Source organism: Palaemon carinicauda, chromosome 4, assembly GCF_036898095.1.
Source record: "Palaemon carinicauda isolate YSFRI2023 chromosome 4, ASM3689809v2, whole genome shotgun sequence".
NCBI classification, from domain to species: domain Eukaryota; kingdom Metazoa; phylum Arthropoda; class Malacostraca; order Decapoda; family Palaemonidae; genus Palaemon; species Palaemon carinicauda.
The window spans coordinates 164,793,745-164,820,461 of NC_090728.1; the positions used below are offsets into that span (position 1 = coordinate 164,793,745).

The 26,717-nt window shown below is 41.1% G+C and overlaps 1 protein-coding gene across 5 annotated transcripts in view; it reads right to left on the reverse strand.

Annotated features, from left to right (window-relative positions):
* Positions 1-26,717, reverse strand: part of LOC137640148 (UDP-N-acetylglucosamine transferase subunit ALG13-like) — a 210,799-nt gene that overhangs the window by 65,485 nt on the left and 118,597 nt on the right. For all 5 annotated transcript variants that reach the window (XM_068372647.1, XM_068372645.1, XM_068372646.1 and 2 more), the window contains 2 exons: positions 4,966-5,064; positions 4,744-4,833 (listed from right to left, as the gene is read on the reverse strand). In XM_068372647.1, coding sequence (XP_068228748.1) covers positions 4,744-4,833; positions 4,966-5,064 — 189 coding nt within the window. The remainder of the gene's footprint in view (positions 1-4,743; positions 4,834-4,965; positions 5,065-26,717) is intronic.

Genomic DNA, 26,717 nt, shown 5'->3' on the forward strand with positions numbered 1-26,717 from the left:
CTAAAGTAATGAATGACATTTAACTCTATATATCACTAACAACACTAAATTTGCTTGGCTGTTGCAATGACTAAGGCTGGAGTGGTATTACCATCATAATTTCCTCTATAATCAACTACCCTAGCCTTCACTGCAAAAAGTAACCCTTAAAAATAAGATCCATCATAGAAACAGCAAAGAGATGTATTTCAAAAACATTTCTTACATTATTACCCACAAACAGTATACAGTACTTTAGTAAACCAACTTGCAATTCCTGCATATAAAGTTTTTTGTTTATTAGCAGTAATGATGGGTTCAAAGCAACTAATTGAATTGACACTTGAGAAAGACTGGGTAGCTAATCAAGTCTTAAACAAATCCAAATGTCTGAGGTATAGAAGCTTTCAAGACTACACGAGTCTAAAATTACCAGCCTTTTTTTTTTTTTTTTGAGATAACAAATTAACAATTCTATTCACATCAAAATGAGAGAATTGATAGGTATACAGTTTTTGAAGCAGCTGCCTCCAATTACTCGATGAAAAAACAGCACCAGACCTTCCATCCTCCTCATCACTCGGTAAAGGATAAACCAAAACATAACGAACTTCCATCCAGTTGTTTATAACTGATACAGGAGCTGCTTCGCATTTGCTCAGCTTCAGGTTTGGATTCGAGGCAAAGCCTTTGCAATGGCGCCTTTAGTGTCCATCCATATACTAAAGGCGACAACAACAACAAGAAACAAAACAAAAAAGGGGACCTCTACTCTCTACGTTCCTCCAGCCTAACCAGGGACTCAGCCGAGTTCAGCTGGTACTGCTAGGGTGCCACAGCCCAACCTCCCACATTTCCACCACAGATGAAGCTTCATACTGCTGAGTCCCCTACTGCTGCTACCTCCGCGGTCATCTAAGGCACCGGAGGAAGCAGCAGGGCCTACCGGAACTGCGTCACAATCGCTCGCCATTCATTCCTATTTCTCGCACGCTCTTTTGCCTCTCTCACATCTATCCTCCTATCACCCAGAGCTTTCTTCACACCATCCATCCACCCAAACCTTGGCCTTCCTCTTGTACTTCTCCCATCAACTCTTTAGTGTACTTGCGATATATTTTCGTTGTATTTCTTTTTTTTTCATATTTATATTTTTCTCCACATCTGCACAACTGATATAAAATTTCTTTTCTTTTCTATACTTCTGTCACTGAATAGAAATAATCCTACTATTTTCTTCTTCTTCTTCATAAGACTCATATCAGTAATAAAAGTAGTGTTCACATTTATTCTGCAAACATTAGTCCATGATAAGCTAGTGGCTGAGCTTGCATATGACCGAAAGGCAATGACATCCAAAATAATTATGAAACTAACCAACTTTAGCTGAAAAATCACCAACAACATTAAAGAACTAAGAGAATCATATATGAAACACCATCCAAAAATGAAAAAAGAGATTGCGAGTGGTGGGATATAAGGAACCAGGCTACCATTTTAGTCTAGTGTGTCTCATTACTTTACCAAAGGCATCTGTCTATTGAACATAAAAATGGGAAATTTTGTTTTAAGTTTTGTATAAATATAGATAAAATTTGCTTCTGAAGATGAAATATGAACATCAGGGGAGGTTCATAGATATAATAAATATAATTGCAATTACCAATTATATGTAGATAACTCACAGCATGTAATTAATTGGTTCCATTGTGGCTTTTGTACCGTAATTTTTTCGTGTTGTGAGTCGTCTTTTACATGTAAATAGCCTAATTCATTCCAGGCCTTACAAAAGCATCACATAAAACGATTTCAAGGATACACTCCACTAAACAGTACTGTACAGTTCTGCACAATCATTTGAATCATTCAATAATAAATTAACTATTGGTAACCTGTAAAAGAAATGTATAATTAGAGCAAACAGTAAAAATACAGAAACAAAAATACGGAACCTTACCTTAGGAGTGAGGCAATGTCTGAAAGCGACATGGCGAGTTGGTAGGGAGGATGATAAATTGCAGAAAACATAAAGAAATGGCAGAAAACAAACACTTAACTTTACTAAACAGCTTAATAAAAGGCAGAAAACATTAACACTTGATTTTAGGAAACTGACTAACAAATGGCAGGATATATTAAAACTTAACTTTACGATAATCTTGAAATAAAATTTTCTTTTTTGCCTTTCTAATGTGTCTTTTTTACTTTACGTTTCGTATTTTCTAAATTTAATTACACTACGTATTTTCTTCACCACTAACACTTTTCTTTCGTTTTTTTATCACTTTAATCTTCTTCTTGGCCTGCTAGTACCAAAGGCCTCTTTTTAAAAAAACCACCCAAGGAAGCTTGTTTCTTCCAGCTTCTTAAGATGTTCCTGAGATGACTAAGGCAAAAGTCATTTACATATTCACGCGCACGACCTGTGACAATTTTTTCTGGTTGTCTCTTTTCGACAAAAGCCGCCATTTCATGGTAGCAAGCTAGAGCCTCCTTAATTTCTGCCGTGGTAATAGGGTTACCGCCCCCCCCCCCCCCCCCTGCTAGAGAACTGTTCCCAAACGTTTTTTGGCTGCATGGCCTCCAACTCCTTTAGGTTATCCGTTGTAATTTCCTCTTGGTACTCCTCGATAAGCTCATCGATGTCAGTATCATCAACTTCCAGATCCATAGACGTCCAGAGTGTAACAATCTCGGCAACCTCAGACTGAGAGACAAGTTTAGGATAGTCAACATTCTCAGAATCGGCTTCGGCTTCGGCTTCAACTTGGTCTGCATTGGAGCCCTCAAAATATTGTGCAGAGACAGCATCAGGCCACAGCTTCTTCCACGCAGGGTTCAAGGTGCGCCTCGAAACCTCCTGCAAAGCTGTACTGATGATTTTGAGGCATATCACAATATCAAAATGCTCCTTTCTAAATTCACGAAGGGTGAGGTTTGTGCTCTCAGTGACTTAGAAACATCTCGAAGATATTTTGTAAAGAGTTTCTTGAAGTTTGAATTCACTTGCTGGTTCATGGGCTGGAGGAGAGAGGTGGTGTTAGGCCTAAGATAGAGAACCTTGAGGAACATATACTCAGCTAGGATATCTTCCTCAAGGCCATGAGGGTGAGCAGAGGGATTGTCAAACACCAGCAGGCATTTCAGGGGGAGGCACTTCTCTTCTAAATATTTTTTCACAGTCGGGCCGAAGCAAAGGTTTACCCACTCGGTGAACAAGGTTCTTGTTACCCAGGCTTTTACATTAGCCCTCCACAACACCTGAAGCTTCACCTTCATCACTTCGTGGGCTTTGAAGGCTCGAGGAGTCTCGGAGTGATACACCACCAGTGGTTTCACCTTACAATCCCCACTGGCATTTGCACAGAATGCAAGGATAAGCCTGTCCTCAATAGGCTTATGCCCAGGTAGCTTCTTTTCTTCTTCCGTGAAGAACATCCGAAGAGGCATTTTCTTCCCGAAAAGCCCAGTTTTGTTGCCGTTGAAGATTTGCTGGGGACTCTAGTCCTCCCGGACAGTCTACTCGTCGAACGTCCTAACAAAGGCTTCGGATGCTTTTGTGTCCGAGCTTGCAGCCTTCTAAGAAGCCTTGAACTCTGGGGGTGCCTACTTCGATGTCCCTTCTTCAGTGTCGGCTTTGGTCTGAGCATGCACAAGATCACCGAAAAGGATGCTGGCCTTCTAGCAGATTATCGTTTCGGTGATCGTGTCTCCAGCATTTTCCTTGTCCTTAATCCAAACAAACAGCAGTCTCTCCATCTCATAATGGACGTGGCTCCTCTTGCTGGAGAAAAGTTACGCCCTTAGAAGGTGTCGCTTCTTTGATGGCTTCCTTCTATTTCAGTATTGTTCCTATCGTAGACGGGTTTCAGCCATATTCCTTCGCGATCACACTTAACAGCATGCCAGCCTCGTATGTCTTGATTATTTCCATCTTTGTCTCTATAGAAAGCATCATCCTCTTCTTTCCCTGCACATCAGCAACTTTCTTGGGACCCATGACAAATAAAGTAAGGTAATATTGCAACACAAAAGCAAAATCACAAACACAAAGTCAATGCATACAATACCACGGCCGAAACGAAGTGGCTGAGGAACACCAATGCGTGGATGCATGATGGGATACAGTACTGTACAGTGGATGCTGGCCAATAGGAGAGCAGGATCTTATGGTGGTAACTAACATCTAAGTAGTGAGATAACTAATGGGAGCACAGGAGGATAGTGGTGAGTTTATGGGTTGGCTGCGAGCGAATTTTAAAATCAGTCGTAAAATTCTTCGCATCTCTTTTCGGAGTGTGACAATTTCGTAAGCAGAATTTTCGTGTCAAGAGGTATCACTTTATATTTACCACTGAAATGGAATTTCTAAGGCTAATTACCAAATTTTGAATAGCACTGAAGAAAATTCTTAATCAACAGCAATCTGTAAAATGTGCTAGTGCACTGCTATTATCTGAAATTCATTTTTGTACGAGGCAAATTTGACCAATCCTCAGTCCTCTTGAAAGAACTTTAACCTTTTGGTTCTTGAAAACTTACAAGCTTTTATGCTTTTATAATGATAGGAGACAGACATATCTTGATATTCATTAAAATATAAGACCAAATAGATCATTTTTCCAGCTTACCTATGAGTGATCCTAAAAACAAACTCGGAGAGTTTATACTTTTTACAATAAAACAAACACAATCAAGAGAAGAATCCTTACTAACACAACATGCAGTTTATATCATTATATCACTACATATCTTACTATTTACCTGATTAGATGTTGCAATACATCCTTCTCCAGATGCAAGTTCCAAGTGCTGAAGAGGTTCATCTGCTTCCTTATTGTTGACGACTTCCAACTAAAATTAAGAAAGACAGTTTTAATAACATAACATTACAGCATTAAACTTCAATGAATATCACCAATAAATCCTTTATCAGTGGCAAATATGTCATAAATTGATAAATACAAAGGTAAACACAACACCTACCTGTTGGCCAGAAACACGTACAGTTTGTCCACCAGCACTCATCACCTGGTGTAATGCATCGGTTACTGCCTGTAATTGGAGGCGAGTCTCATCTTCTCCCTGATCATTAGAACAAAAATAAATATTCACAAATGATCACCACAAAGGCATAGCTAAAAATATAAAATGTCTGTAATAAGTGAAATCTTTTGAAGACTGCTTCTGATAATCGAATAAAACCTACACATAAAGGTACTTTTAAGAGTGAATATCTTTGGTGAGGATACATCTAAGAGTTTTCAGCAGTATCCTAGTCATGATTATTGCTTTATAATTTTCTTTTTATTTTCAATTACTATCAAAATGCAAATCCCCTTGTTAAGGCCCAAGTAAATCAAGCAATATCACTATACTTATTGAACTACTTTACAGCAATTAATAAAAACAAATTGCTTTCATACTACAGCCCCAATACCAGATCTGTTTGCATGGTTGATCAAGTCTAAATACCAATTTAATATCTGTACAGTACTAAACAAATCTTACTGTGGTTCTCCCTTATAATATTGTCATCATCATTTCCAACATTAATATTTTTGAGTAATTTCTTCACTCCATTGTCTTTGTGCAGTTTAATTTCTGGTTCACTTATGAATTTGGGCATTACATGCTAGTGTTGGGACCTTTGGGGAAAGAGACCAATTGCACTGGTGGGAAAAATTTTGCTGTTCCACTGAAGGTTGAATGAAGTTGGACAGCAAAATGGCAGAAAAGCGGGGGTGGATGCAAAGAAGGAGGATACAGAGCAAGTGCAAACAGGGGGTCAAAAGAATACTGGAAAGGCCCTTTAGTAATGACACTAATGGCACTAACTGCCTATGTGATCATGTTTTTAGGTCAGTGGGCACTTCTACAAAAATTTGGTAGAATTAGTTTCAACCAACATTGGATTTCAGATAAGCTATAATATTCTTCCTACTATAAAACAGTGCATTTTGTATGAATTTTTCCTTTAATTTTGTTGCAAAGGAATAATTTCAAAGATACTGGACCCTCATAAAAAATAATGATGGGGTTCCACAATGGGAAATCATGGTATTTAGGAACGAGTAAAATAAGGAAGATGTCTAACCTAACCTTACCTAGGGACTAGGTGCTCCTTCCTTCCTTACCTGCAACACTTGTGTGGCACCGTAAAGATATCCTTAGACTAACAATAGTCATCGGATAATATTTAATCATTAATTTCAGGTAGATTTGGATAAGGATTTTATACCAATCATCTCAAGAAAAGATATTAGTGTTGAAAATAATTAAATTATCGATGCCAGAATTGCTTTAACATAAATTCTTCATATTTACAATGAGATATTCCCACGGAACTCCAGCCTTAAGTCTTGGCATTCAATACTTACCCATCTTAAAAATCTAAATTTTCTTTGCAAGCTCCTGTCTCCCAACTATACAAAGTACAGAAGTGAAAGCCTTATGCATAAACTAAAAAACTTTAAGGATATTTACTATGACATGCAAATATCTTACATTAGCCTAGATCTTTGCTTTCCACTTCATCATGGGTGTTGTTACTTTTTTTTTACATCCTCTGAAGTACCTTCCTCACAATCCAGTATGTAACAGGGTAACAGAATCTACCCCTTCTAAGACCTGCCCTTTCACCAAACCATGAAACTCATCAGTTGTCTCTTCTCCATTACTAGTTCTTGAATATTTTCTGCATCAAAAATAATTCGCTCCATCTATATATGGCAGCCCAGAGCATCTCTTGTAACACTTTTACATTCTAGAGTGCTCCATCCAAACCCCTCCCCCCCAATATACACATTGGACTTTAATTACTGTACTATTTTCCCCTTTGCCTCTATTCTAGTCGGTAAATATTTTATTGACCTTAACATTAATTTTCAACCCCCTCCTTTCAATTCATATCTTCAATCAATTAAGAATTTTGTATTTCTGGAACATCTTTCTCTGAATCTGTTGTTAATAGAATAGTATGCATGAATGGTAGTTCCCATTCTGGTTTTATTTGCTTCTTCCTTCACAACTATGATGAAAAGCAAAGGACTTGACGCTATTCCTTGGTGGAAACTTACACTTTACCTCACTTCCTCCTGATACAATGTAAGCAGTTCACAAACTTATTCCACAAATTACCTTTTGAAGCTCATGGTTAGTTTTAGATTAAGCTGGTTTACTGGATACATAGGCCTGACCCTAAGGAGGAACTTAATGTCATAAAGTGATTTTGTTAATTTATTCACATCATTTATTTATTTCCTTATTTCCTCACTGGGCTATTTTTCCCTATTGGAGCCCTTGGGCTTATAGCATCTTGCTTTTCCAACTAGGGTTGTAGCTTGGCTAGTAATAATAATAATAAAAGGGCGTAACTCTAGGTTAGCTTGAATTTCCTGCTGTCTATACTGTACCTGATGCAAAATATGTTATTTTCCTTAGTAAGATAAATTTTTGAATATACTTACCCGATGATCATATAGCTGTCAGCTCTGCTGCCCGACAGAAAAAACCTACGGGCGGAATACGCCAGCGATCGCTATACAGGTGGGGGTGTACATCAACAGCGCCATCTGTCAAGTAGGTACTCAAGTACTCGATGTCAACATAGAACCAATTTTCTCCTCTGTCCACTGGGTCTCTATTGGGGAGGAAGGGTGGGTCCTTAAATTTATGATCATCGGGTAAGTATATTCAAAAATTTATTTTACTAAGGAAAATAACATTTTTCAATATTAAACTTACCCGATGATCATATAGCTGATTCACACCCAGGGGGGTGGGTAGAGACCAGCATTACAAGTTGACATTATTATGAGCTAAGTATTCCGTATTTCATTTTAGCAGTTATTCAAAATAACAAGCATAAAATAAATAAGTACCTGGTAAAGAAGACGACTTGAACAATTACTCTGCCTTTTTAAGTACGTCTTCCTTACTGAGCCTCGCGATCCTCATAGGATGCTGAGCGACTCCTAGGAGCTGAAGTATGAAGGGTTGCAACCCATACTAAAGGTCCTCATCAAAACCTCTAATCTAGGCGCTTCTCAAGAAATGATTTTGACCACCCGCCAAATCAAGTAGGATGCGAAAGGCTTCTTAGCCTTCCGGACAACCCAAAAATATTTCAAGAGAAAGATTAAAAAGGTTCTGGAATTAGGGAATTGTAGTGGTGGAGCCCCCACCACTACTGCACTCGTTGCTACGAATGGTCCCAGAGTGTAGCAGTTCTCGTAAAGAGACTGGACATTCTTAAGATAAAAGACGCGAACACTGATTTGCTTTTCCAATAGGTTACGTCGAATATACTTTGCAGAGATCTATTTTGTTTAAAGGCCACAGAAGTTGCGACAGCTCTAACTTCGTGTGTCCTTACCTTCAGCCAAGCTTGGTCTTCCTCATTCAGAAGGGAATGAGCTTCTCGTATTAACAGTCTGATAAAATAGGATAAAGAATTCTCTGACATAGGCAAAGATGAATTCTTAACTGAACACCATAAAGCTTCAGATGGGCCTCGTAAAGGTTTTTAAAATAGAACTTAAGAGCTCTTACAGGACATAATACTCTTTCTAGTTCATTTCCAACCATACGATAAGTTTGGAATATCGAACGATATTGGTCAAGGCCGAGAAGGCAGCTCGTGTTTGGCTAGAAAACCAAGTTGTAGAACATGTAGCCGTTTCGGATGAGAATCCGATGTTCTTGCTGAAGGCATGAATCTCACTGACTCTTTTAGCTGTGGTTAAGCATATCAGGAAAAGAGTCTTAAAGGTGAGATCTTTCAGGGAGGCTGATTGAAGCGGTTCGAACCTGTCTGACATAAGGAATCTTAGAACCACGTCTAAATTCCAACCAGGTGTAACCAAACGACGCTCCTTCGTGGTCCCAAAAGACTTAAGGAGGTCCTGTAGATCTTTATTGTTGGAAAGATCTAAGCCTCTGTGACGGAAGACTGATGCCAACATGCTTCTGTAACCCTTGATAGTGGGAGCTGAAAGAGATCGTTCTTTCCTCAGATATAAGAGGAAGTCAGCTATTTGAGTTACAGAGGTACTGGTCGAGGATACGGATACTGACTTGCACCAGTTTCGGAAGATTTCCCACTTCGATTGGTAGACTCTAAGGGTGGATGTTCTCCTTGCTCTAGCAATCGCTCTGGTTGCCTCCTTCGAAAAACCTCTGGTTCTCGAGTGTCTTTCGATAGTCTGAAGGCAGTCAGACGAAGAGCGTGGAGGCCTTGGAGTACCTTCTTTACGCGTGGCAGACGTAGCAGGTCCACCCTCAGGGGAAGTGTTCTGGGAACGTCTACTAGCCATCGAAGTACCTCGGTGAGTTATTCTCTCGCGGGCCAGAGGGAAGCAACTAGCGTCAACTTTGTTCCTTCGTGAGAGGCGAACTTCTGCAGTACCTTGTTGACAATCTGGAACGGAGGGAATGCATATAGATCTAGATGTGACCAATCTAGTAGAAAGGCATCTATATGAACTACTGCTGGGTCCGGGATAGGTGAGCAAAGTATTGGGAGCCTCTTGGTCATCGAGGTTGCGAAGAGATCTATGGTTGGCTGGCCCCAGGTGGCCCAAAGTCTCTTGCACACATCCTTGTGGAGGGTCCAATATGTTGGAATTATTTGTCCCTTCCTACTGAGACAATCTGCTATGACATTCAAGTTGCCTTGGATGAACCTCGTTACTAGTGAAAAGTCTAGACCTGTTGAACAGGAGAGGAGGTCTCTTGCGAACTCGTACCATGTCAGAGAGTAGGTCCCTCCTTGCTTGGAGATGTACGTCAAAGCAGGGTGTTGTCCGTGTTCACCTCCACCACTTTGCCTTGAAGGAGAGACCTGAAGCTTTTCCAGGTCAGACGTACTGCCAGAAGCTTCTTGCAGTTGAAATGCATTGTCCTTTGACTCGAGTTCCATAATCCCGAGCATTCCCTACCGCCTAATGTCACACCCCAGCCTACGTCCGATGCGTCCGAGAAGAGAAACATGGTTGGGAGTCTGAACAGTCAGGGGAAGACCCTTTCAAAGGTTGATAAAGTCCTTTCACCAAGTCAGACCAGACTTTATCTTTCCGGAAACCGGGATCGAGACCGCTTCTAGCGTCTTGTCCTTTTCCAGTGAAAAGCTAGATGATACAGAAGAGGACGGAGGTGTAGTCTTCCAAGTGACACAAATTGAACCACGGATGACAGTGTCCTAACCAGACTCATCCACAGCCTGACAGGGCAGTGTTCCTTCTTCAGCATCTTCTGGATGGATAGCAGGGCTGGGGGTTGATCGTCTTATTCAGCAATGTCCTCATCAGAGGGTTCCTCATCCGAAACTGATGAGGAAACGGCAACGGAGTGGGCAACGTCTGACTCGCTGAATCCGGTCGCACTGGTGGATGCGTGACGGAGCCGGACACAAGATCATGGTACTGCTGCACAGTCTGTGAACTGTCAACCATGGGGACGCGAGGAAGTACAGCGTCAACCCGAAACTGTCTAGACTGTCTGGGTTGTGCAGTCAACCCCCTACCGGGTTGCTGAGGTTGCCGCACTGCGTCACAACAAGTCACCTCTGCTGGTTGTTGAACGTCTTCCTAGTGACACACTGAACGTCCACAACCACCTCCGAGAGTCGCTTAATGTCAACGTGCGACTGGCAACCCACACTGGGTCGCACCGGTGGAGGAACCACCTCAACTGGCGGACGTGAGTAGGATACCTCAGCGTCAACAGGGCGTACAACCAACCGGTAGGAAGGTTGTTGGCTAGAAGGTTCTTCTCCGTAAAAAATCCTCAATCAAGGACACAAGCTTGGACTGCATGTCTTGCAACAAAGCCCATAGGGTCTATGGGAGCAGGTGTGGCAACAGACGGGGTTAGCGACTGAAGCGGAACCATTTACCATCCCTGGAAGCCTTGTTATGCTTTAATTAAAGTCCATAGGAGGCTAAGCAGCTTAAGGCTCCTCTCCAAATGACAGAGTCCTCAAAGGAATATCAGAAGGAGGAAGAACAGCACTTTCTCATCTACAGGAACCATGTCCGAGAAAAGCTAGGTTATCTCAGTGAGGGTCTCACTGGTGCATAAGCAGCAGACCAGAAGGCAACGTTATGTAACTGCTTGACAGTCTGTGAAACTGTCAAAAACTGAACTGTCAACCACAACGGGTGCGTGAGGACATACAGCACTGGTGCATTAGTAGCAGACCAGAAGGCAACGTCATGTAACTGCTTGAAAGTCTGTGAGCTGGCAACAACCAAAGCTGTGTGGGGAAGCCTCAACTCCTGACTGACTAGTCTGCTGCGGGCGAGTGGCGGTAAGCACAGTGGGTTGCGGAGGCTGACACACCGTGTCAAAACACGGCAGCTTGTGGTAGCTCACGCACGGCAACGGAGTGCTCCGTGTGTCTGTGGGAGTCAGCATGCGTCTGGCAGGGTCGACTGCGCATGGGTGGAGGAGCTCTCACAACAAGAGTGTGGGAGCAGGCAGCCATGCTGGGCGCACAACCGTGGCAGGTTGTAGGCAAACGGGTGCATCGTCAACCTTCTCCGCAGTCGGAGTGTGGGAGCAGGCAACAACCAAAGCGGAGTGGTGGTGCGTGGTGGGGACTGCCGTGGGTTGCGGAAACTAACGCATCGCGTCAAAACACGGCAGCTTGACTCCACCTTCCCACTGCTGATGCGGTAGCTCACGCATGTTAACGGAGGGTGCCGCACGTCGGCTAACGTTAACATGCGTCTGGCAGGGTCGATTGCGCATCGGAGGTGGAGCTCTCCGCAGCCGGAGTGTGGGAGCAGGCAGCCTCAGCGTGAGCTGGGCGCACAACCGTGGCAGGTTGTAGGCTAACGAGAGCAGTGTCAACCTTCTCCGCACGAAACTCCTGCATAACCGCAGCTAACTGAGTCTGCATAGACTGCAGTAAAGACCACTTAGGGTCTACAAAAAAACGGCAACAGACGGAGCTACTGTCCGTTGTGACTGACGGTCTAAAAAAGCTGGTGCGGCAACAGACGGAGTTACTGCCTGTTGCGGTACCACCTTGCCTCTCTTGGGAGGTGTGCAGTCGTCGGATGACTGCAGCGAGTCCGAACTGACCCAGTGGCTACACCTAGGCCGTTGGACTTGCGCGGAAGGGACCGACTTGCACTTAAAAGCTGCAAGATGTGGTCCATGGTTTCTTACGAGAAACCTCTTCCGCAGACGAGGAATAAATGGGCTCTCTCGTCTTTGTGTGGGTGGGGCGATCTCACGTCGGCTAACGTGTGTAGATACGCCCGAAACCACGGAGGGAAAAAACGTCTGTTCGTTGATCAAGGCCTGTGGAACCCATAAGTCGTTCGACATTACTTCTCCCCTGGGCTTGGGAGCTTGTAAGAGGTCCCGGACTAGGTGAACGACTGGCACGAACAGACGAACCCTCGGACGCAACACTGTAACACTTTGTGCATATCACTTTATCACTTTTGATTTTCTGTTTTGCACTTATTTCACTGAAATCGAAACTTTAACTGATTTCTACCTGAAACACGCAATCCTATCCTTCATTAAAAGGTAGTAATTGCGAAAACAGTCTTACAATGCAACAGAAAAACATAAATAAAGATAAAGAATTCAGTGGCTGGAAAAGAGACTAAACACTAGATCAAATAAACTACGTTTACAATCTCTCACCGCACAAAGCCTGGGAAGAAGAATAAAACCCTAGAAACGTTTTACCTTCTTCCCCTACAGCGACTAGGGAGGAGAGTAAAAAAAAACGAGAACAACGTTACCCGCTTGAACGAAACGTTTATTCTCCTCTCTCTCCCTCCGTCTCTATCTCTCTCTCTCTTCTCTCTTGATTTCGCACCTGAGAGAAGAGCCCAATTATATATCGTTAAAACATGTTAATTGCTAAAGGAAAAAACTGAAAGGTTTTCCAAATAAAAAGTTCCTTTAATTTAGAATTTAAACCATTTAAGCTAAGAAAGAATGAACGAAACGCTAGAATCGGTTTACTCTTACTGCAAAGTGAAACCGTGATACACTCTCTCTCTATCGTAACGATAGAGCGCATGTTGAACGTTCTGAACGTCAACAACTGTGTAGACTAAAAAACTAAACGTTAGTTCATCTTTGAAAACAGTACGAGACTATCAAAGAAATTCTTTCATAAAACATTAAAATTAAAAAAGCATTAAATTCTTTAAAGGTTAAATACGATATAACGGGCTCAATGTTAATTAACTTCGGTTCCAAGTTAGGACCGCCTACTTAGGAAAGGTCGCATATAAACAAACATAAAAATTTATTTTTTATAAGTTTATAATAAATGGAAAGTTAATCGAAGAGGCCTATAAAGGCGGAGAGATATAAAATAAATAGATCTATAACGTGTTAAGCAAAATTACCAAAAACCTAAACACACTTCCGTCTAAGGGAAGGGTCGGCCATTTAAAAGTGAAAGAGAGTCCATACTCTCTTCGTCACCATAATTAAATCTATCCAAAACGAGGACAAGTTCTGAAATGAAGAAAAAACCCCTGCATAGCGAAAGCTCAAAACTGGAATAGTGTACTCCACCAAATCGTTATGAAAACAAATCCAGTTAGGGACGGCGTATTTAGTAGGTCTTGCCAGTGGCACGACAGAGAGAAAATTGGTTCTATGTTGACATCGAGTACTTGAGTACCTACTTGACAGATGGCGCTGTTGATGTACACCCCCACCTGTATAGCGATCGCTGGCGTATTCCGCCCGTAGGTTTTTTCTGTCGGGCAGCAGAGCTGACAGCTATATGATCATCGGGTAAGTTTAATATTGAAAAATAAGAATTTCATACTCATATTGTTTCCTCTCCAAAAGCTCTGCTTTTAAACATTTACCCCTAAAATTTATAAAAATTTCCATCTTCTTTCCTTTCAAAAAAGACAATTGCCACTAGTAAAACCATGTGACACTAGCGGTTAATGGCAAGAAAATACTTTGTTATTTCAGTTTTCAAGTTGAAACTACTCCATGCCCTCCTGACATCACAAGTCAGAGGGAAGAAGGGTGGGCATGTGTACGAACATTAGGCGAGTATAGAAATAAATTCTATTAAAACTCAATATGTTTTCATGAACCTTCCTTGATGTTCATATTTATAACTCCCACATACTGATGGAGGTAGGATTCATTATTATTATAAACCCTTTTACCCCGGGGGTTATTTTTTTTTCAAGCATATTTTGCAGTACATTTTTTAAAAATTGCTCTAACAGCCTTAATTTCCGTCATAGAGAGGTAAGGTTGGTCTCATTCTCTAGGAAAATGCCTGAAGTTTCTCAAAAAATTATCAAAACTATGCAAAAAAGGGATTTTGACGAAGGAAAAATCTATTTCTGGGGAGAGACCTGTGACACCCGGTGAAAAAGGGTCCTTCTTTACACTTTTCTAAAATAAATCTTCAAAATATACTAGAGAAAGATAAAAGCATGGAATGCAGAGGTTACAACCCTCGCGCGAACACCTTGTTGGTGTCGTGTATTAAACAAGGGCGTGTGTAAACCACTATTCACAGGCTGTCTTCCATTTAGATAATCTCTTCAACAAAGGGGAGGGCCGTGACAGGCCCTAGAGAATACAGTTGGACTACTCCACCGACACCCACTACTCGCGCTCTCCAGGTCATCCTTCTGCAAGAACATATGGCTTGGCAAAGAAAGGGTGGGTCCGTGCACAAATAACCGGGAAGGGTTTCACCGGGCGTCACAGGTCTCTCCCCAGAAATAGATTTTTCCTTCGTCAAAACCCCTTTTCTGGGTCGATCTGTGACGGCCGGTGAAAAAGTACCAGAGAATGCCTTCCAAGCCCAAAAAAGTAATAACATAATGCGGAGAATACAATCACCATGTACGACAATATAATATAATAATGTAAGAAACGTCCAATTACCAACTAGCCAAATGACATAGGGAGCGTAAGGCTAAATAACTAAGACGACAAGGAATCAACCGAGTGTCGAATCGCAAAAGGCATCAAACCTTACATGTCTAAGCATATCTAAACCTTAAAGGAACCGTAACTACAATAACAGTTAAATCATAGGAATTAAACATGGCAAATATCATAAGGCTAACGAACTACCCAGGAGAGTGGCGACGTGGTGTGAGTGGCGGGTAGGAGGGAGAAGAGAAGAGATGGAAGAAAGGAAGAAGTAGAGATTAATGGGGAGGGAAAAGGCTCCCCGCTGCCATCATCGGGTATTTAAGGGCCTGTAAGATCATTAGATAGTGGCGTTTGACAACCATAGGGGATTTCCAACCCGTATATTTTTTAAAATCATCAAAGTCCTTGTTCTGGAAGTAATTGATGGAGGTATCTACTGTCCGTATATCATGAGCCTGGGGAAATAATTCCAGATTAGTATGTTTAAAGAAGTAGAGGATTTGTTGCCTGATACCGGGAATGGAAATAGTACCTCCTTGTTCCCTGATAACCAAGGGTCCAGATGAGCGGGGTGGCAGTTCTAGCTAAAAAGGCCTTGAGAGTAGTGACTGGACACAGAGAAAAGATCCTGGGGAAGAAGAATAATCTTCCGAGGGGAGCACCTATTTTGCGGATCCTCATTTTTTAGCTAGGAAAGCATTGTCTGGAGAAAGGAGTATTTCGGCTGAAGGGAGGAAATCTATGTTTTCTGGGTTCGTGAGAGAGCTGCTAGTTCTGATATTCTATCACCTGAGGCCAAAGCCGTTAGAAATAAAGTCTTCCTAAGAAGAGTGATAAGAGCAAGATTCATTGTCCGTGTCTGGCGCAAGTTTTGAGGACACCGTTCGTAGACCAGAGTCCTTTCGTGGCCGAACCGAAGGTCAAAGCCTAGCACATGTTTTTGGAATAGATGAGAAATAGGAATCAGCTAGGTTAATGTTAAACCCAAAAAGGAAGATCTTCTCCAAATCTGACTTGATGGTGGTTATAGTTCTAACTGTTAGGCCTTTGCCAAATAAGAACCTCAAGAAAGAGATGTCTATATTCGGAGCCATACGAGTATGGTCTGAACTCTTAGGGAATCTGCTAGTTGTTAACAGCCAAATCATATTGGCGAATTGTCGAGTCCCTTTTGTCTGATTCGATGAAGAGATCGATTTCCGGTTCAATGTTCGCGTCTCTATGAGCTGCAAACTTCCTGTAGTCCACAAAGTCAGAGTTTTGGCTATCCTTGAGAAATCTGACACAGTGAGTTTAGATTACTTGAGTCAGTTTGGGGAACGGAATCTGGAAGGGACGGAGTTTCAACTCGAGGAGGAGAGGAAACCAACTGTTCTTGGCCAGTGAGGTGGTACTAAATCCACTGCCCCCCGGGAAGGAACGTAGTTTGTGTAAAAGTCTCATTAGAAGATTCACTGGGGGAAATAGGTAAACCTTCTTCTAATGGTTCCTGAGTATCCACCGGAATGAAATTATGTCTAGAGACCATTCTGACTCCAGTGGTTTCGTCCTGGCTAGTGAGTTCTCTCTCACATTCTGGACTCCCGCAAGGTGAGTTACTGACAGGATCCAGTTCTTTTCTGTTGGCCAGGCGTAGATAGCGACCAGGATCCGATTCAGGTTGGGTGACTTGGATCCTCCCCTGTTGACGCAGTGTACTACGTCTGTGCTGGCTGACACTACTCTGATGTGGCTCGACCTCGGAGGAGAGAGTCTCTTCAGGATCAAGAACACTGCCATGCCTTCAAGAACATTGATATGGGTCTGTTTCATGGGGGTGACCAAGACCTCTGAAACATCTGCAGTTCGGAGTAATCCCCCCATCCACTTAGAGGCGCGGCTGTATGGAATGTCTCTTGTGGAGGTGGGAATTGTAGAGGAACCGATTTGGAGAGGTTCCTCAGTTCGGACCATGGGCGTAGTCTCATTTTCAAGACAGAGGGGATCTTCGAGACCTTGTCTCTTAAAGGTACTGTAGCTCTCTTTCTCCAAACTCGATTGATGTCTTTGCAACTCAATATGTTTTCATGAACCTTCCTTGATGTTCATATTTATAACTCCCACATACTGATGGAGGTAGGATTCATTATTATTATAAACCCTTTTACCCCCGGGGGTTATTTTTTTTTCAAGCACATTTTGCAGTACATTTTTTTTTAAATTGCTCTAACAGCCTTAATTTTCGTCATAGAGAGGTCAGGTTGGTCTCATTCTCTTGGAAAATGCCTGAAGTTTCACAAAAAAATTATCAAAAATATGCAAAAAAATTTCAGTTTTTTTGCAAGGATATACCGGTACGTCCAAATATATATATGAGAGAGAGAGAGAGAGAGAGAGAGAGAGAGAGAGAGAGAGAGAGAGAGAGAGAGAGAGAGAGAGAGAGAGAGAGAGAGAGAGTGCTGCAGACGTATCTCTCATATTATTGCGGAATAAGTCAAGTCACATGCACCAAAGAGAGAATCAGACAAAAATAAGTAATATAAGATTAATAAATACAACTTTCTCATGGTAGTAACATAATTCCAAACCAAAAATTAAATTTTTTAAAATATAAGGCACACAAACTATTAATGTGATACATTTCTTCTTTCTTTCATTTTCTTCTAGTTTATCATTGTTAATACAAAATTGTTATCATCAACTCTAACCCAGCCACTGAGGGGGGCAAGGCAGCCTCAACTTGGTGCCCCAAGCCCAGGTAAATGGGGAGGGTTGGTGGCAGGAAAGGCATTAAAAATTAGCCAAAACAACTATGGTCAGTGAGTATAAGAATGAAATTCATGCTAGGGCGTTCCCCTTAAGCGACGCGTTGGGACCTGACCTGATCCCTCCGAAAAATCGGCAAGGGCTACCCAGTCATGGGCGGGCTGGGTTAAAGAGGCAAGCTCAGAGAAAAATATCTGAGGAGAGGATAAGAGTAGCAACTCTGAATGTGGGGACAATGACTGGAAAAGGGTGAGAGCTGGTTGACCTAATGGAGAGAAGGAAGATTGGAGTGCTGTGTGTGCAGGAGACCAGGTGGAAGGGAAATAACGCAAGAGAACTAGGCAAAGGTTGTAAATTATACTGTATTCAGTGGAGCAAATATGGAAGGAAGAAATGGAGTAGGAATAATATTATCGAAAGAGTTGTAGGAAAATTGGATTGGGGCGAATAGGAAAAATGACAGAATTATGAGTTTACAGCTAGGACTGGGAGCAACAATAGTCAATGTGGTGTGCCTATGCCCCACAAACTGGATGTACAGAGGAAGAGAAGGATACATTATGGGAGGAGATGGACCAGGAGCTTGGAATAATTCCTGCAAGGGAAAGGGTAATTATAGGAGGAGATCTGAACGGCCACTTGGGAATTAGTAGGGAAGGAATAGAGTGCATGGAGGTTGGGGTATGGGTGAGAGAAATGATGGGGGAGAAAGAGTGATTGATTCTGCATTGGCTTTTGATCTATCAATGATCAACACCTTCTTTGAGATTAACAGACTGATTACTTACAGTAGTGGTGGCAAGGAGAGCCAGATAGATTTGCTGCTGTGTAAGAGACCATCTGAAGGAAGTTAGAAATTGTAAGGTGATAAACGGGGAGAGTTTAGCAGCGCAACACAGGTTAGTGGTAATTGATTGCAGACTAAGGAATTGTAGGAGAAGTAAAAAGGCGAGAATGGACCCAAAGATTAAGTGGTGGAAATTGAAAGAGGAAGAACTGAGAGTCTTGTTTAAGGAAAGAGAGTATTTGAGATTGAAAAATGGCGAGAATGGGGAAGTTAGTTTACAAGGAGAGAGATTGAAGAGTTGAAAATTTCAGGCATTTAGGATCAACAGTTACAGAGGATGGTGATCTGGGGGCAGAAATAAACCACAGAATACAAGCAGGATAGGAGAATTGGAAAAAGGTGCGTGGAGTACTATGCGACAGGAAAGTAAGGGTTAAATTGAAAGGTAAAGTACACAGGACAGTTGTGAGACTGGCAATGATGTATGGAGCGGAGACATGGGCAATAAAGAAGACAGAAGAGAAGAAGATGGATGTGGCAGCGATGAGAATGTTGAGATGGATGTGTGGGGTGACAAGACGAGATAAGATATGGAATGAGGTAATTAGGGGCACCACAGGAGCTAGAAAACTATCAGATAAGATCCAAGAAAGTAGACTGAGGTGGTACGATCATGTCATGAGAAGAGATGAACAGTATATTGGGAGGAAAGTGATGGAAATGGAGGTACAGGGAACGAGGAGAGGGAGACCAAAGCGAAGGTGGATGGACTGTATCAAGGATGACCTTAGATCAAAGGGATTAACCGGTGATGAGGTGTGGGACAGAGGTAGATGGAGAAAGCTGACCAAAAACGTTGACCCAACATAAATTGAGAAAAGATGTAGACAAAGAAGAAGAAGTAGTTCATCATCAACTCTGCTGGTTGAGGTTATGGTCTCCTTAAAAATGTACAAGACAATGGTTAGCTTCTGGCATTTAAGAGCATAATTTGCTTTTGGGGATAAGCCGATTAGGTTCCTCACTCAGAGGATAAGATGTCCACCACTCCCCTTGACAGTACACTGAGTAGCCACTTTGAACCTTCAGCTAGGGCTTGCGGGGTGGCAAAAGTATGAAATGAAACTTGAAGGACTCTGGTTTGTATGGTTAGAAAAAACAATAACTTCTCTTATTCTAAATTATGATTTGTTCCTACAGAACTACAAACCCTCATCCTTTAAAAAGAGACTCATCTTCACGGGGGGGAGGAAGCCCTATAACCATACTAGGTGGTTTAAAATCCCAGGATGCCAATACACTCAGATCTGATAGAGGTGTACTGAAGATTCCTTCCACCACTACACTTGAGAGTACATTCTGTCCACTGACAGATGGTTGAGGAAGAACCTATAGCCAGTCACAATGTATGGCCAATTAGGCGTAATGTATACTACATTCTATCCATCCTCCACTTCATAAGGAGGATTTAGGAAATACTTCTATAACCGACTTGTATAAAACAGATGGTCAATACACATGCTCAAGAATCTAGTCGATTCTCTTGAAGCATCCAGGTCTGAATCCTAGTTTAACACTTGGCTCAGCGACTGAGCGATATCTTTAATGTGGAAATTGGGGAGCTTCCCAAAAGTTTCCTATCCTGCTGCATGGTGAACAAGTTGAGCGATGGTGAGAAAGTCTTTCTGCCATGCAATGATATTGAGATATCCTTAAATGCTACACTAGGACTCTGCTGATTTAACAGCTTTGCTAGAACAGTATTACTGCCTGAATGAACCTTGCACAACTGCACCGTGTCTTCTTCTCACATGAGTGGACCTGCTTGAGAAGGGTTTGTGAACGGGGGCTCTTTGTAAATTTGAGCAGGGATGGAAGCATTATTGGCCATTATTACTACAATGTTCTTTATCAAACTCTTTGGAAAACTAGCAAAAAAGGCAGCAAGCATTCCCAGTAGATTGAAAACCAAGTACAATCCTTCTGTTGATCCCGTCCTCTTTACGGGAGGAAATTCAGGTGAGGGCCTCAATCCTTCTCGACATCTGTGGACAGTAGATTCTCAGAGGAGAAAAATACTCCAGATGGAGTTCGTCATGCAATTACTTGGGTAGACAGTCATGGGACATCTGGATGTAAACAAGTAAAACTTCAGGATCTATAGGAGCAATCATTGGGATTGGCAGCAATATGAAACTAGCCTTCTTGTTGAATGGGCATGTCTCTGAAGGTATTGTCTTTGTCAATCCAGAAGGCAGTGGAGGAATAATCATGTTTACACTGTTGCTATGATTATTAGCAGGGTTAAGGTACTCCTTATTATTCTACCCTCTGTCTCTCTCGATGCTATAGTGAGGATAAATGGGGGCAATCACCAAGACCCAGTGGTAAACAAGACTGAAAGTGCTCTATACTAGCTTAAACACTTGGGGACAGGTTACCAGACAAATGCACAAGGCTTTGAATTGGTAGCTACTTTACCAAAGGTGAAGCAGCGAAAATCTTTTGTAGGACGGAGGGAATGGATCTGAGGGTACATGTCTTTACAGTCTTCAGAGATGGAGCGGTCATCATTCTTATGATGAATTGTTCACACTGAGTCTTGGCTGGTCATAACTGTATCAGGGGAACCAAGCATTCAGACCGAAGACTGGTTTCCAATTATTCGTTCACTATTCCATGCGGAAGAGTAAATTGTAGGAATATGTAAACTTTCTCGGCAACCTTCATGTCACCTGCATTGCTGCCAATAAGGGGAGTTTTAATAGATCACATGCAAAATCAGCAAGCAGGTCTGGAATGTCGTGTCCTCCCCATAAAAGCGGGCATGTGCTCAACTCATAGAAGCTGAAGAAGTCACTGAATTCAATGATCCATTCTGGCCTTCCTCCTATCACTTTCTCTGGTTTGAAAGCCAGGTTGCAGGTGAATGCATGGAGCGCTGTCCGAGCTTTTCCAGTGGAGTAACAGCCAGGAGTAGCTAACTGGACCTGTAGATCACCGGATTATTTTTAAGTACTTGCTCAACAATAGTGAAGTTTGAAGGGAATGTGCCGTTAACATTAACTGATAGGTAGAGAAGGAGACCTGTTCATGCCTTCTTCCACCATTACCGCCCTGATGTCCACATCAACAAATTTTCTTAGCAAATCAATTCAACGTCTTCTCTTCCTTCCCTACCCTCTTTTATAGCCTCTTGGGAGCCATTCTGTTATTCTTCATATCCATCTATTAGCTGGCCTTCTCATTATACTGAATTTACTATCCATGTCCATTTCTTTTCCTTTCATGTTACAATACTCTTTACTATAGTTTGTTCTTGTATCCATGTTAGTCTTTTTTTGTTTCTTAGTGTTATTTCCATTACTATTCTTTTCATAGTTCTTCGAGTTGTAACCAGCATATATTCTAAGGCTTTAGTGAGGCTCCAAGTTTCTGATGCTAAGTTAATACTGTTAGGACCATCTAACTAAATTTTCTTTTTAGAGAAAGAGGTATTTTACATTTCATAATCTCATATTGTTTACCAAAAGCTCTCCATCCCCTGCTTATCCTTATTTAAATCTTGATCTCACGTACAGTAGAACCTCTACATACGATTGCCTTTACATACAGATTGTTCCAATATCCGATGTAAAATTCGATCGAATTCTCGTCTCGACACCCGACGTCATGCTCCAACATCCGACGTAGACCATACGCGCAGAATTTTCTCAAAGCGCTGGTCGTAGTTTCTTGTTTACTCTGTTAGACGGAAGCACGTCGGAGGGACACCAGTAAGCGTCACGTCGGTCAGTTCTCTGTTCTCGTGCACATCGTGTGGTTGTACCCTGTTCAGTCCATTATTAACAGTGCTTATTATCTTCCTTTTTTCACATTTCATTTTTGATTTTACGTATAATCATGGGTCCTAAGAAGCTTATTTTCGGTACAGGTATTAGTAGTAGTGAGAAAAGGAAAGAGGCAATGCTTTCATTAGAATTGTATCAAGAAATTGTAGAAAAACATGAGCGCGGTGTGAGTGTGAGTGATCTGGCTAAACAATATGGCCGGAATATGTCTACAATCTCGATGATCATCAAGCAGAGGGCAGCCATTAAAGCAGTCAAACCATCGAAGGGGATCACCATTATTTCAAAACGTCGCAGTCCTACCCTGGAAGAGATGTAACTCCTTTTGTTAATATGGATAAAGGACAGAGATTTTTGGCTATACGATCACTGAAACGATCATTTGTGAGAAGGCCAGTGCTATCTATTGTGTCTTGAAGACGGCGGGCTCTGGGGGTGACGTGGGGGAGAGTTCAACTGATCCTACGATGGAGGAATTCAAGGCGTCTTGCGGTTGTTTCGAGAAATTTAAGAGACGGACCGGGATTCATTTAGTTGTTCGGCACGGAGAGGCTTCAAGTTTGGACTCCATGGTTGCTAACGATTTTGTTAAGTTCGAAAAGATCGTGTAGAGCAGCAAGTTTTCAATTGTGATAAAACCGGTCTGTTTTGGAAAAAGATGCCTTGTCGAACATACATCAACCCCGAAGAGATGAAAATTCCTGGAAATAAGCCTATGAAGGATCGGTTGACTCTTGCCCTATGTGCAAACACCAGCGGGGACTGCAAAATCAAGCCATTATTGGTTTACCATTCCAAAAACCCTAAGGCATTTAAGGCACATAAGAGTCAATAAGGATATGCTACATGTTTTCTGCCGTGCTAATTCTAAGGCTTGGGTTACTATGCAATTCTTTGTTGAATGGGTAAACCAAGTTTTTGGCCCTGCTGTCAAGAAGTACCTTCAGGAAAGGAATTTGCCTTTAAAGTGCTTGCTTTGATTGGATAACGCTCCCGCTCACCCCTCAGGACTCGAAGATGATATCATCGACCAGTTCAAGTTTATCAGTGCTGTATCTTCCACCAATCACCACCCATATCATCCAGCCCATGGACCAGCAAGTCATCTCTTAATTTTAAGGAGCTCTACAGCAAGCACTTATTTAAGCAGTGCTTTAAATGTCACGCAAAGCACCAACTTAACTTTGCGTGAATTTTGGAGGAGCCATTTCAATATCATGCACTGCTTGAAGATCATAGATCAGGCTTGGGAGGGAGTAACTCGACGGACACTGAATTCATCTTGGAAAAAGCTCTGGCCTGATGCTGTTTCTTCCAGAGATTTTGAAGGTTTTGGTCCCGAACCTGAACCTGTGCTTGCCGTAGAGGAAGACGTAGAAGAGATTGTATCCCTTGGCAAGTCCATGGGTCTGGAGGTCAATGAAGATGACATCACCGAACTCATTGAGGAGCATCATGAAGACCTCACCACCGAGGAACTCAAGGAGCTGCATGCCAAGCAGAATGATGAGTTCCAAGCACAGTTGAGTGAGTCGGATGAGATCGAGGAGGTAGAGCACATCTTAAGTTTGGCTGCAATAAAAGAGATGTTAGCATATCATCAGCGCACGTGGTTGACTTCATTGATAAGTATCACCCACAGAAACTTCAGGCTTGCCGTGTTGTTTTGCAATTCAATAATGTCTGCTTATCCCATTTCAGAAAACTTCTGAAAAGCCATACCAAGCAACTTTCTCTAGATAGTTTCTTTAAAAAATCTACGAAGCGGTCTAGTGATAGTGATGAAGAGAAAGAAAGTGAAGCAAAGAAAACTAAGATTGAAGCGAGTGAAAGTGATAAAAATTAAAAATCAAAAAGAAAAGTGGAAAATGTAAAAGAAAAAAAAATATAAAATATAAAAATTAAATAAAAATAAATAAAATAAGTTAGGTTAAAGTTCCGTCAGTGAAAGTTAGAGTAAGTTACGGTACGTTATCGCAGTCACCATCTCTACCTCCTCGCCGACCGTCCGTCTCCTCCTACGTAGCAAAGCCTACACCTTCGTTGGCCTGTCTTTAAGGTAAAGTGACAATAAAAACCCCTTTTTTATTTATTACTTCTTTATAATTATTCTTTTTTACATCTCTATTATATAATGCAATTATATTATTGCTATGTGTAATCATGTGTAGTACTGTAATTTATTAAGGAGTTATCATAGGTTTTTGGGCTGTAGAACGAATTATACAAATTACAGTGTATTATTCTTATGGGAATATTCGCTCCAACATACTATCATTTCAACCTATGATCTAGGTCCCGGAACGAATTATGTAGAGGTTCCACTGTACCAGGGAAACACTTAATGTCTGTCCTAAGTACGTACTGTATATTCATTAACAATCTCTATTTGTTGTCTCTATATTTTCATTGAACATTATTCTAGCTTTACTTGTATTCATTTTCAGTTCTAGGTACAGTACATAGATATGCCAGCAATGACTGGAAGGAAGGTTCCTTTCTAAGATGCCGTGCACGATGTCACTCATAGCAGATGACTTTCAGCTACTGAGGTGCTATGGTGAGTTCAAATGAGCCTGAACTTGTGGTGTCTCTCCTATAAAAACTGAGCCAATTTTATCAAAAGGTGGATTTACCAACCCAATGAGTCAAGCTCGGCTCTTACAGAGCTGGCAGTGTTTAACACATTGATACACTGGCCCTAAAGCAAGGAGACAATATTTCCTTGGTATTCATGTTCTAGCCTTTAAAGGTTTAAAGGCCACTCATGAATGGCAGAGGCAAGGGACAGTGACATTGTCCTAGCAAGCAGGACAATGCTCTAGAGACTGACCATATACTATATGATAAATGCCCAAGGCCCCTCTCCACTCAAGCTAGGACCAGGGAGGGCCAGGCATTGGCTGCTGATGACTCAGCAGATAGACTTATAGGCTCCCTAAAAAACCCCAACCTTAGCTCATAAGGATGGTAAGGTTGCAGACAGTAATGGCACAAACCAGTCTGAGCGGGACTCAACCATCGACTAGCAAACAAGTCTTCCCTCTTCAAAAATCCTTATTTGCAATAAAGGATATTGTTTTTTTTTTTTCCTAGAGTAATATCTTTACAGGGTTTGGAATTACTGTATATTTAAGAGGTTTCTTGTTAAGAAATTAAGGAAGTTTAATCTTTCATTTTGATTTGTTTTGTTTTGAAGTACTGTCCCAGTTGTAGATTGTTTTTTAGTTATATAATTGACTGTTACTTAGTATGAAAATTAGATAATCGTTAAGGTAATTAATAGGAGTAATATTAATTAATTAGACGTGAATTTATCAAGTTAATTCTAATTATACTAAATTTTGTAAAAATATAAAATTGTGTGAATATAGTAGCTATAATGCATTGTCAGATTTTCTAGTCTCTGATTCCTAAACTCTATATCCCTCTCCCTCCCAATATATTTTTTTTTCTTAACTGCTCTTTATATCAATTTTTGCACATTTTACAAATCAAGTCTTCAGTATATTCTTGTTCCTTAAATACATTTTACAATAAATGAAGTCCTTTTTAAGGCTCTACATAAAACTGTGGAGATGATTTTCAGCGCACACATACATCTCTTTCCTTATCCAAACTATCAACTAATCAGATCAGAGTAAAAATCAACACAAACACTTGCATTTAGAAATATTGATTTTATCCTTAACTGAGGCCTCATATATATATTTAATAAATGCCATACATTATCCATAATAATGTATACTAGAGACAATGAGTCAACATAGATATGACCAACTACAGTATACTATAAGGAATATACAGTATATGGTAATTCAAAATGGCAGCCCCAATATATCAACATAACTTCCTAAATTTAAAGATACCTGTATTACTATCCAATAACAGAAAAAAAGATTCAAACCAAAGCTGGATTAAATGACTTTAAGGCAGTTCAAAGAAAACATAAACATAAAAATAGCAAGTGAGACCGTGACTCCAACACTTACAGCACAGCTAGCTCCTATCACGTTACTAAAACGTAAAAAAAAATATATATATATATACTAAAAAAGATATGCAAACATAAGGGATATATAAGTGTCGTTTGTTAATGGACCAAAATAAAATGAGTCTAATGAAGTTTAGGATCTTTTTCTGATTGAAAACAAAATATGAAGAAATATACATAAAGGAGAAAATATTACCAACATCATATAACATTAAAATAAAAATTCATCCTAGTTTTGTAGATATACGGAAATCTTTATCCACATATAAACTAGCTATGTGTTACATATGGTTTATTATAATGCATTACCATATCTTCTTGTGAAAAGAGCCATCAATCAAAATACCAAAAGTAATTTTCATTTAATTTCAACCTTTCAATACAAAACATTGTGCAATACAGTGCATTTTCTTATAATTCCTTCTCAACCTTTTGCTACATCATTAACCAATACAGT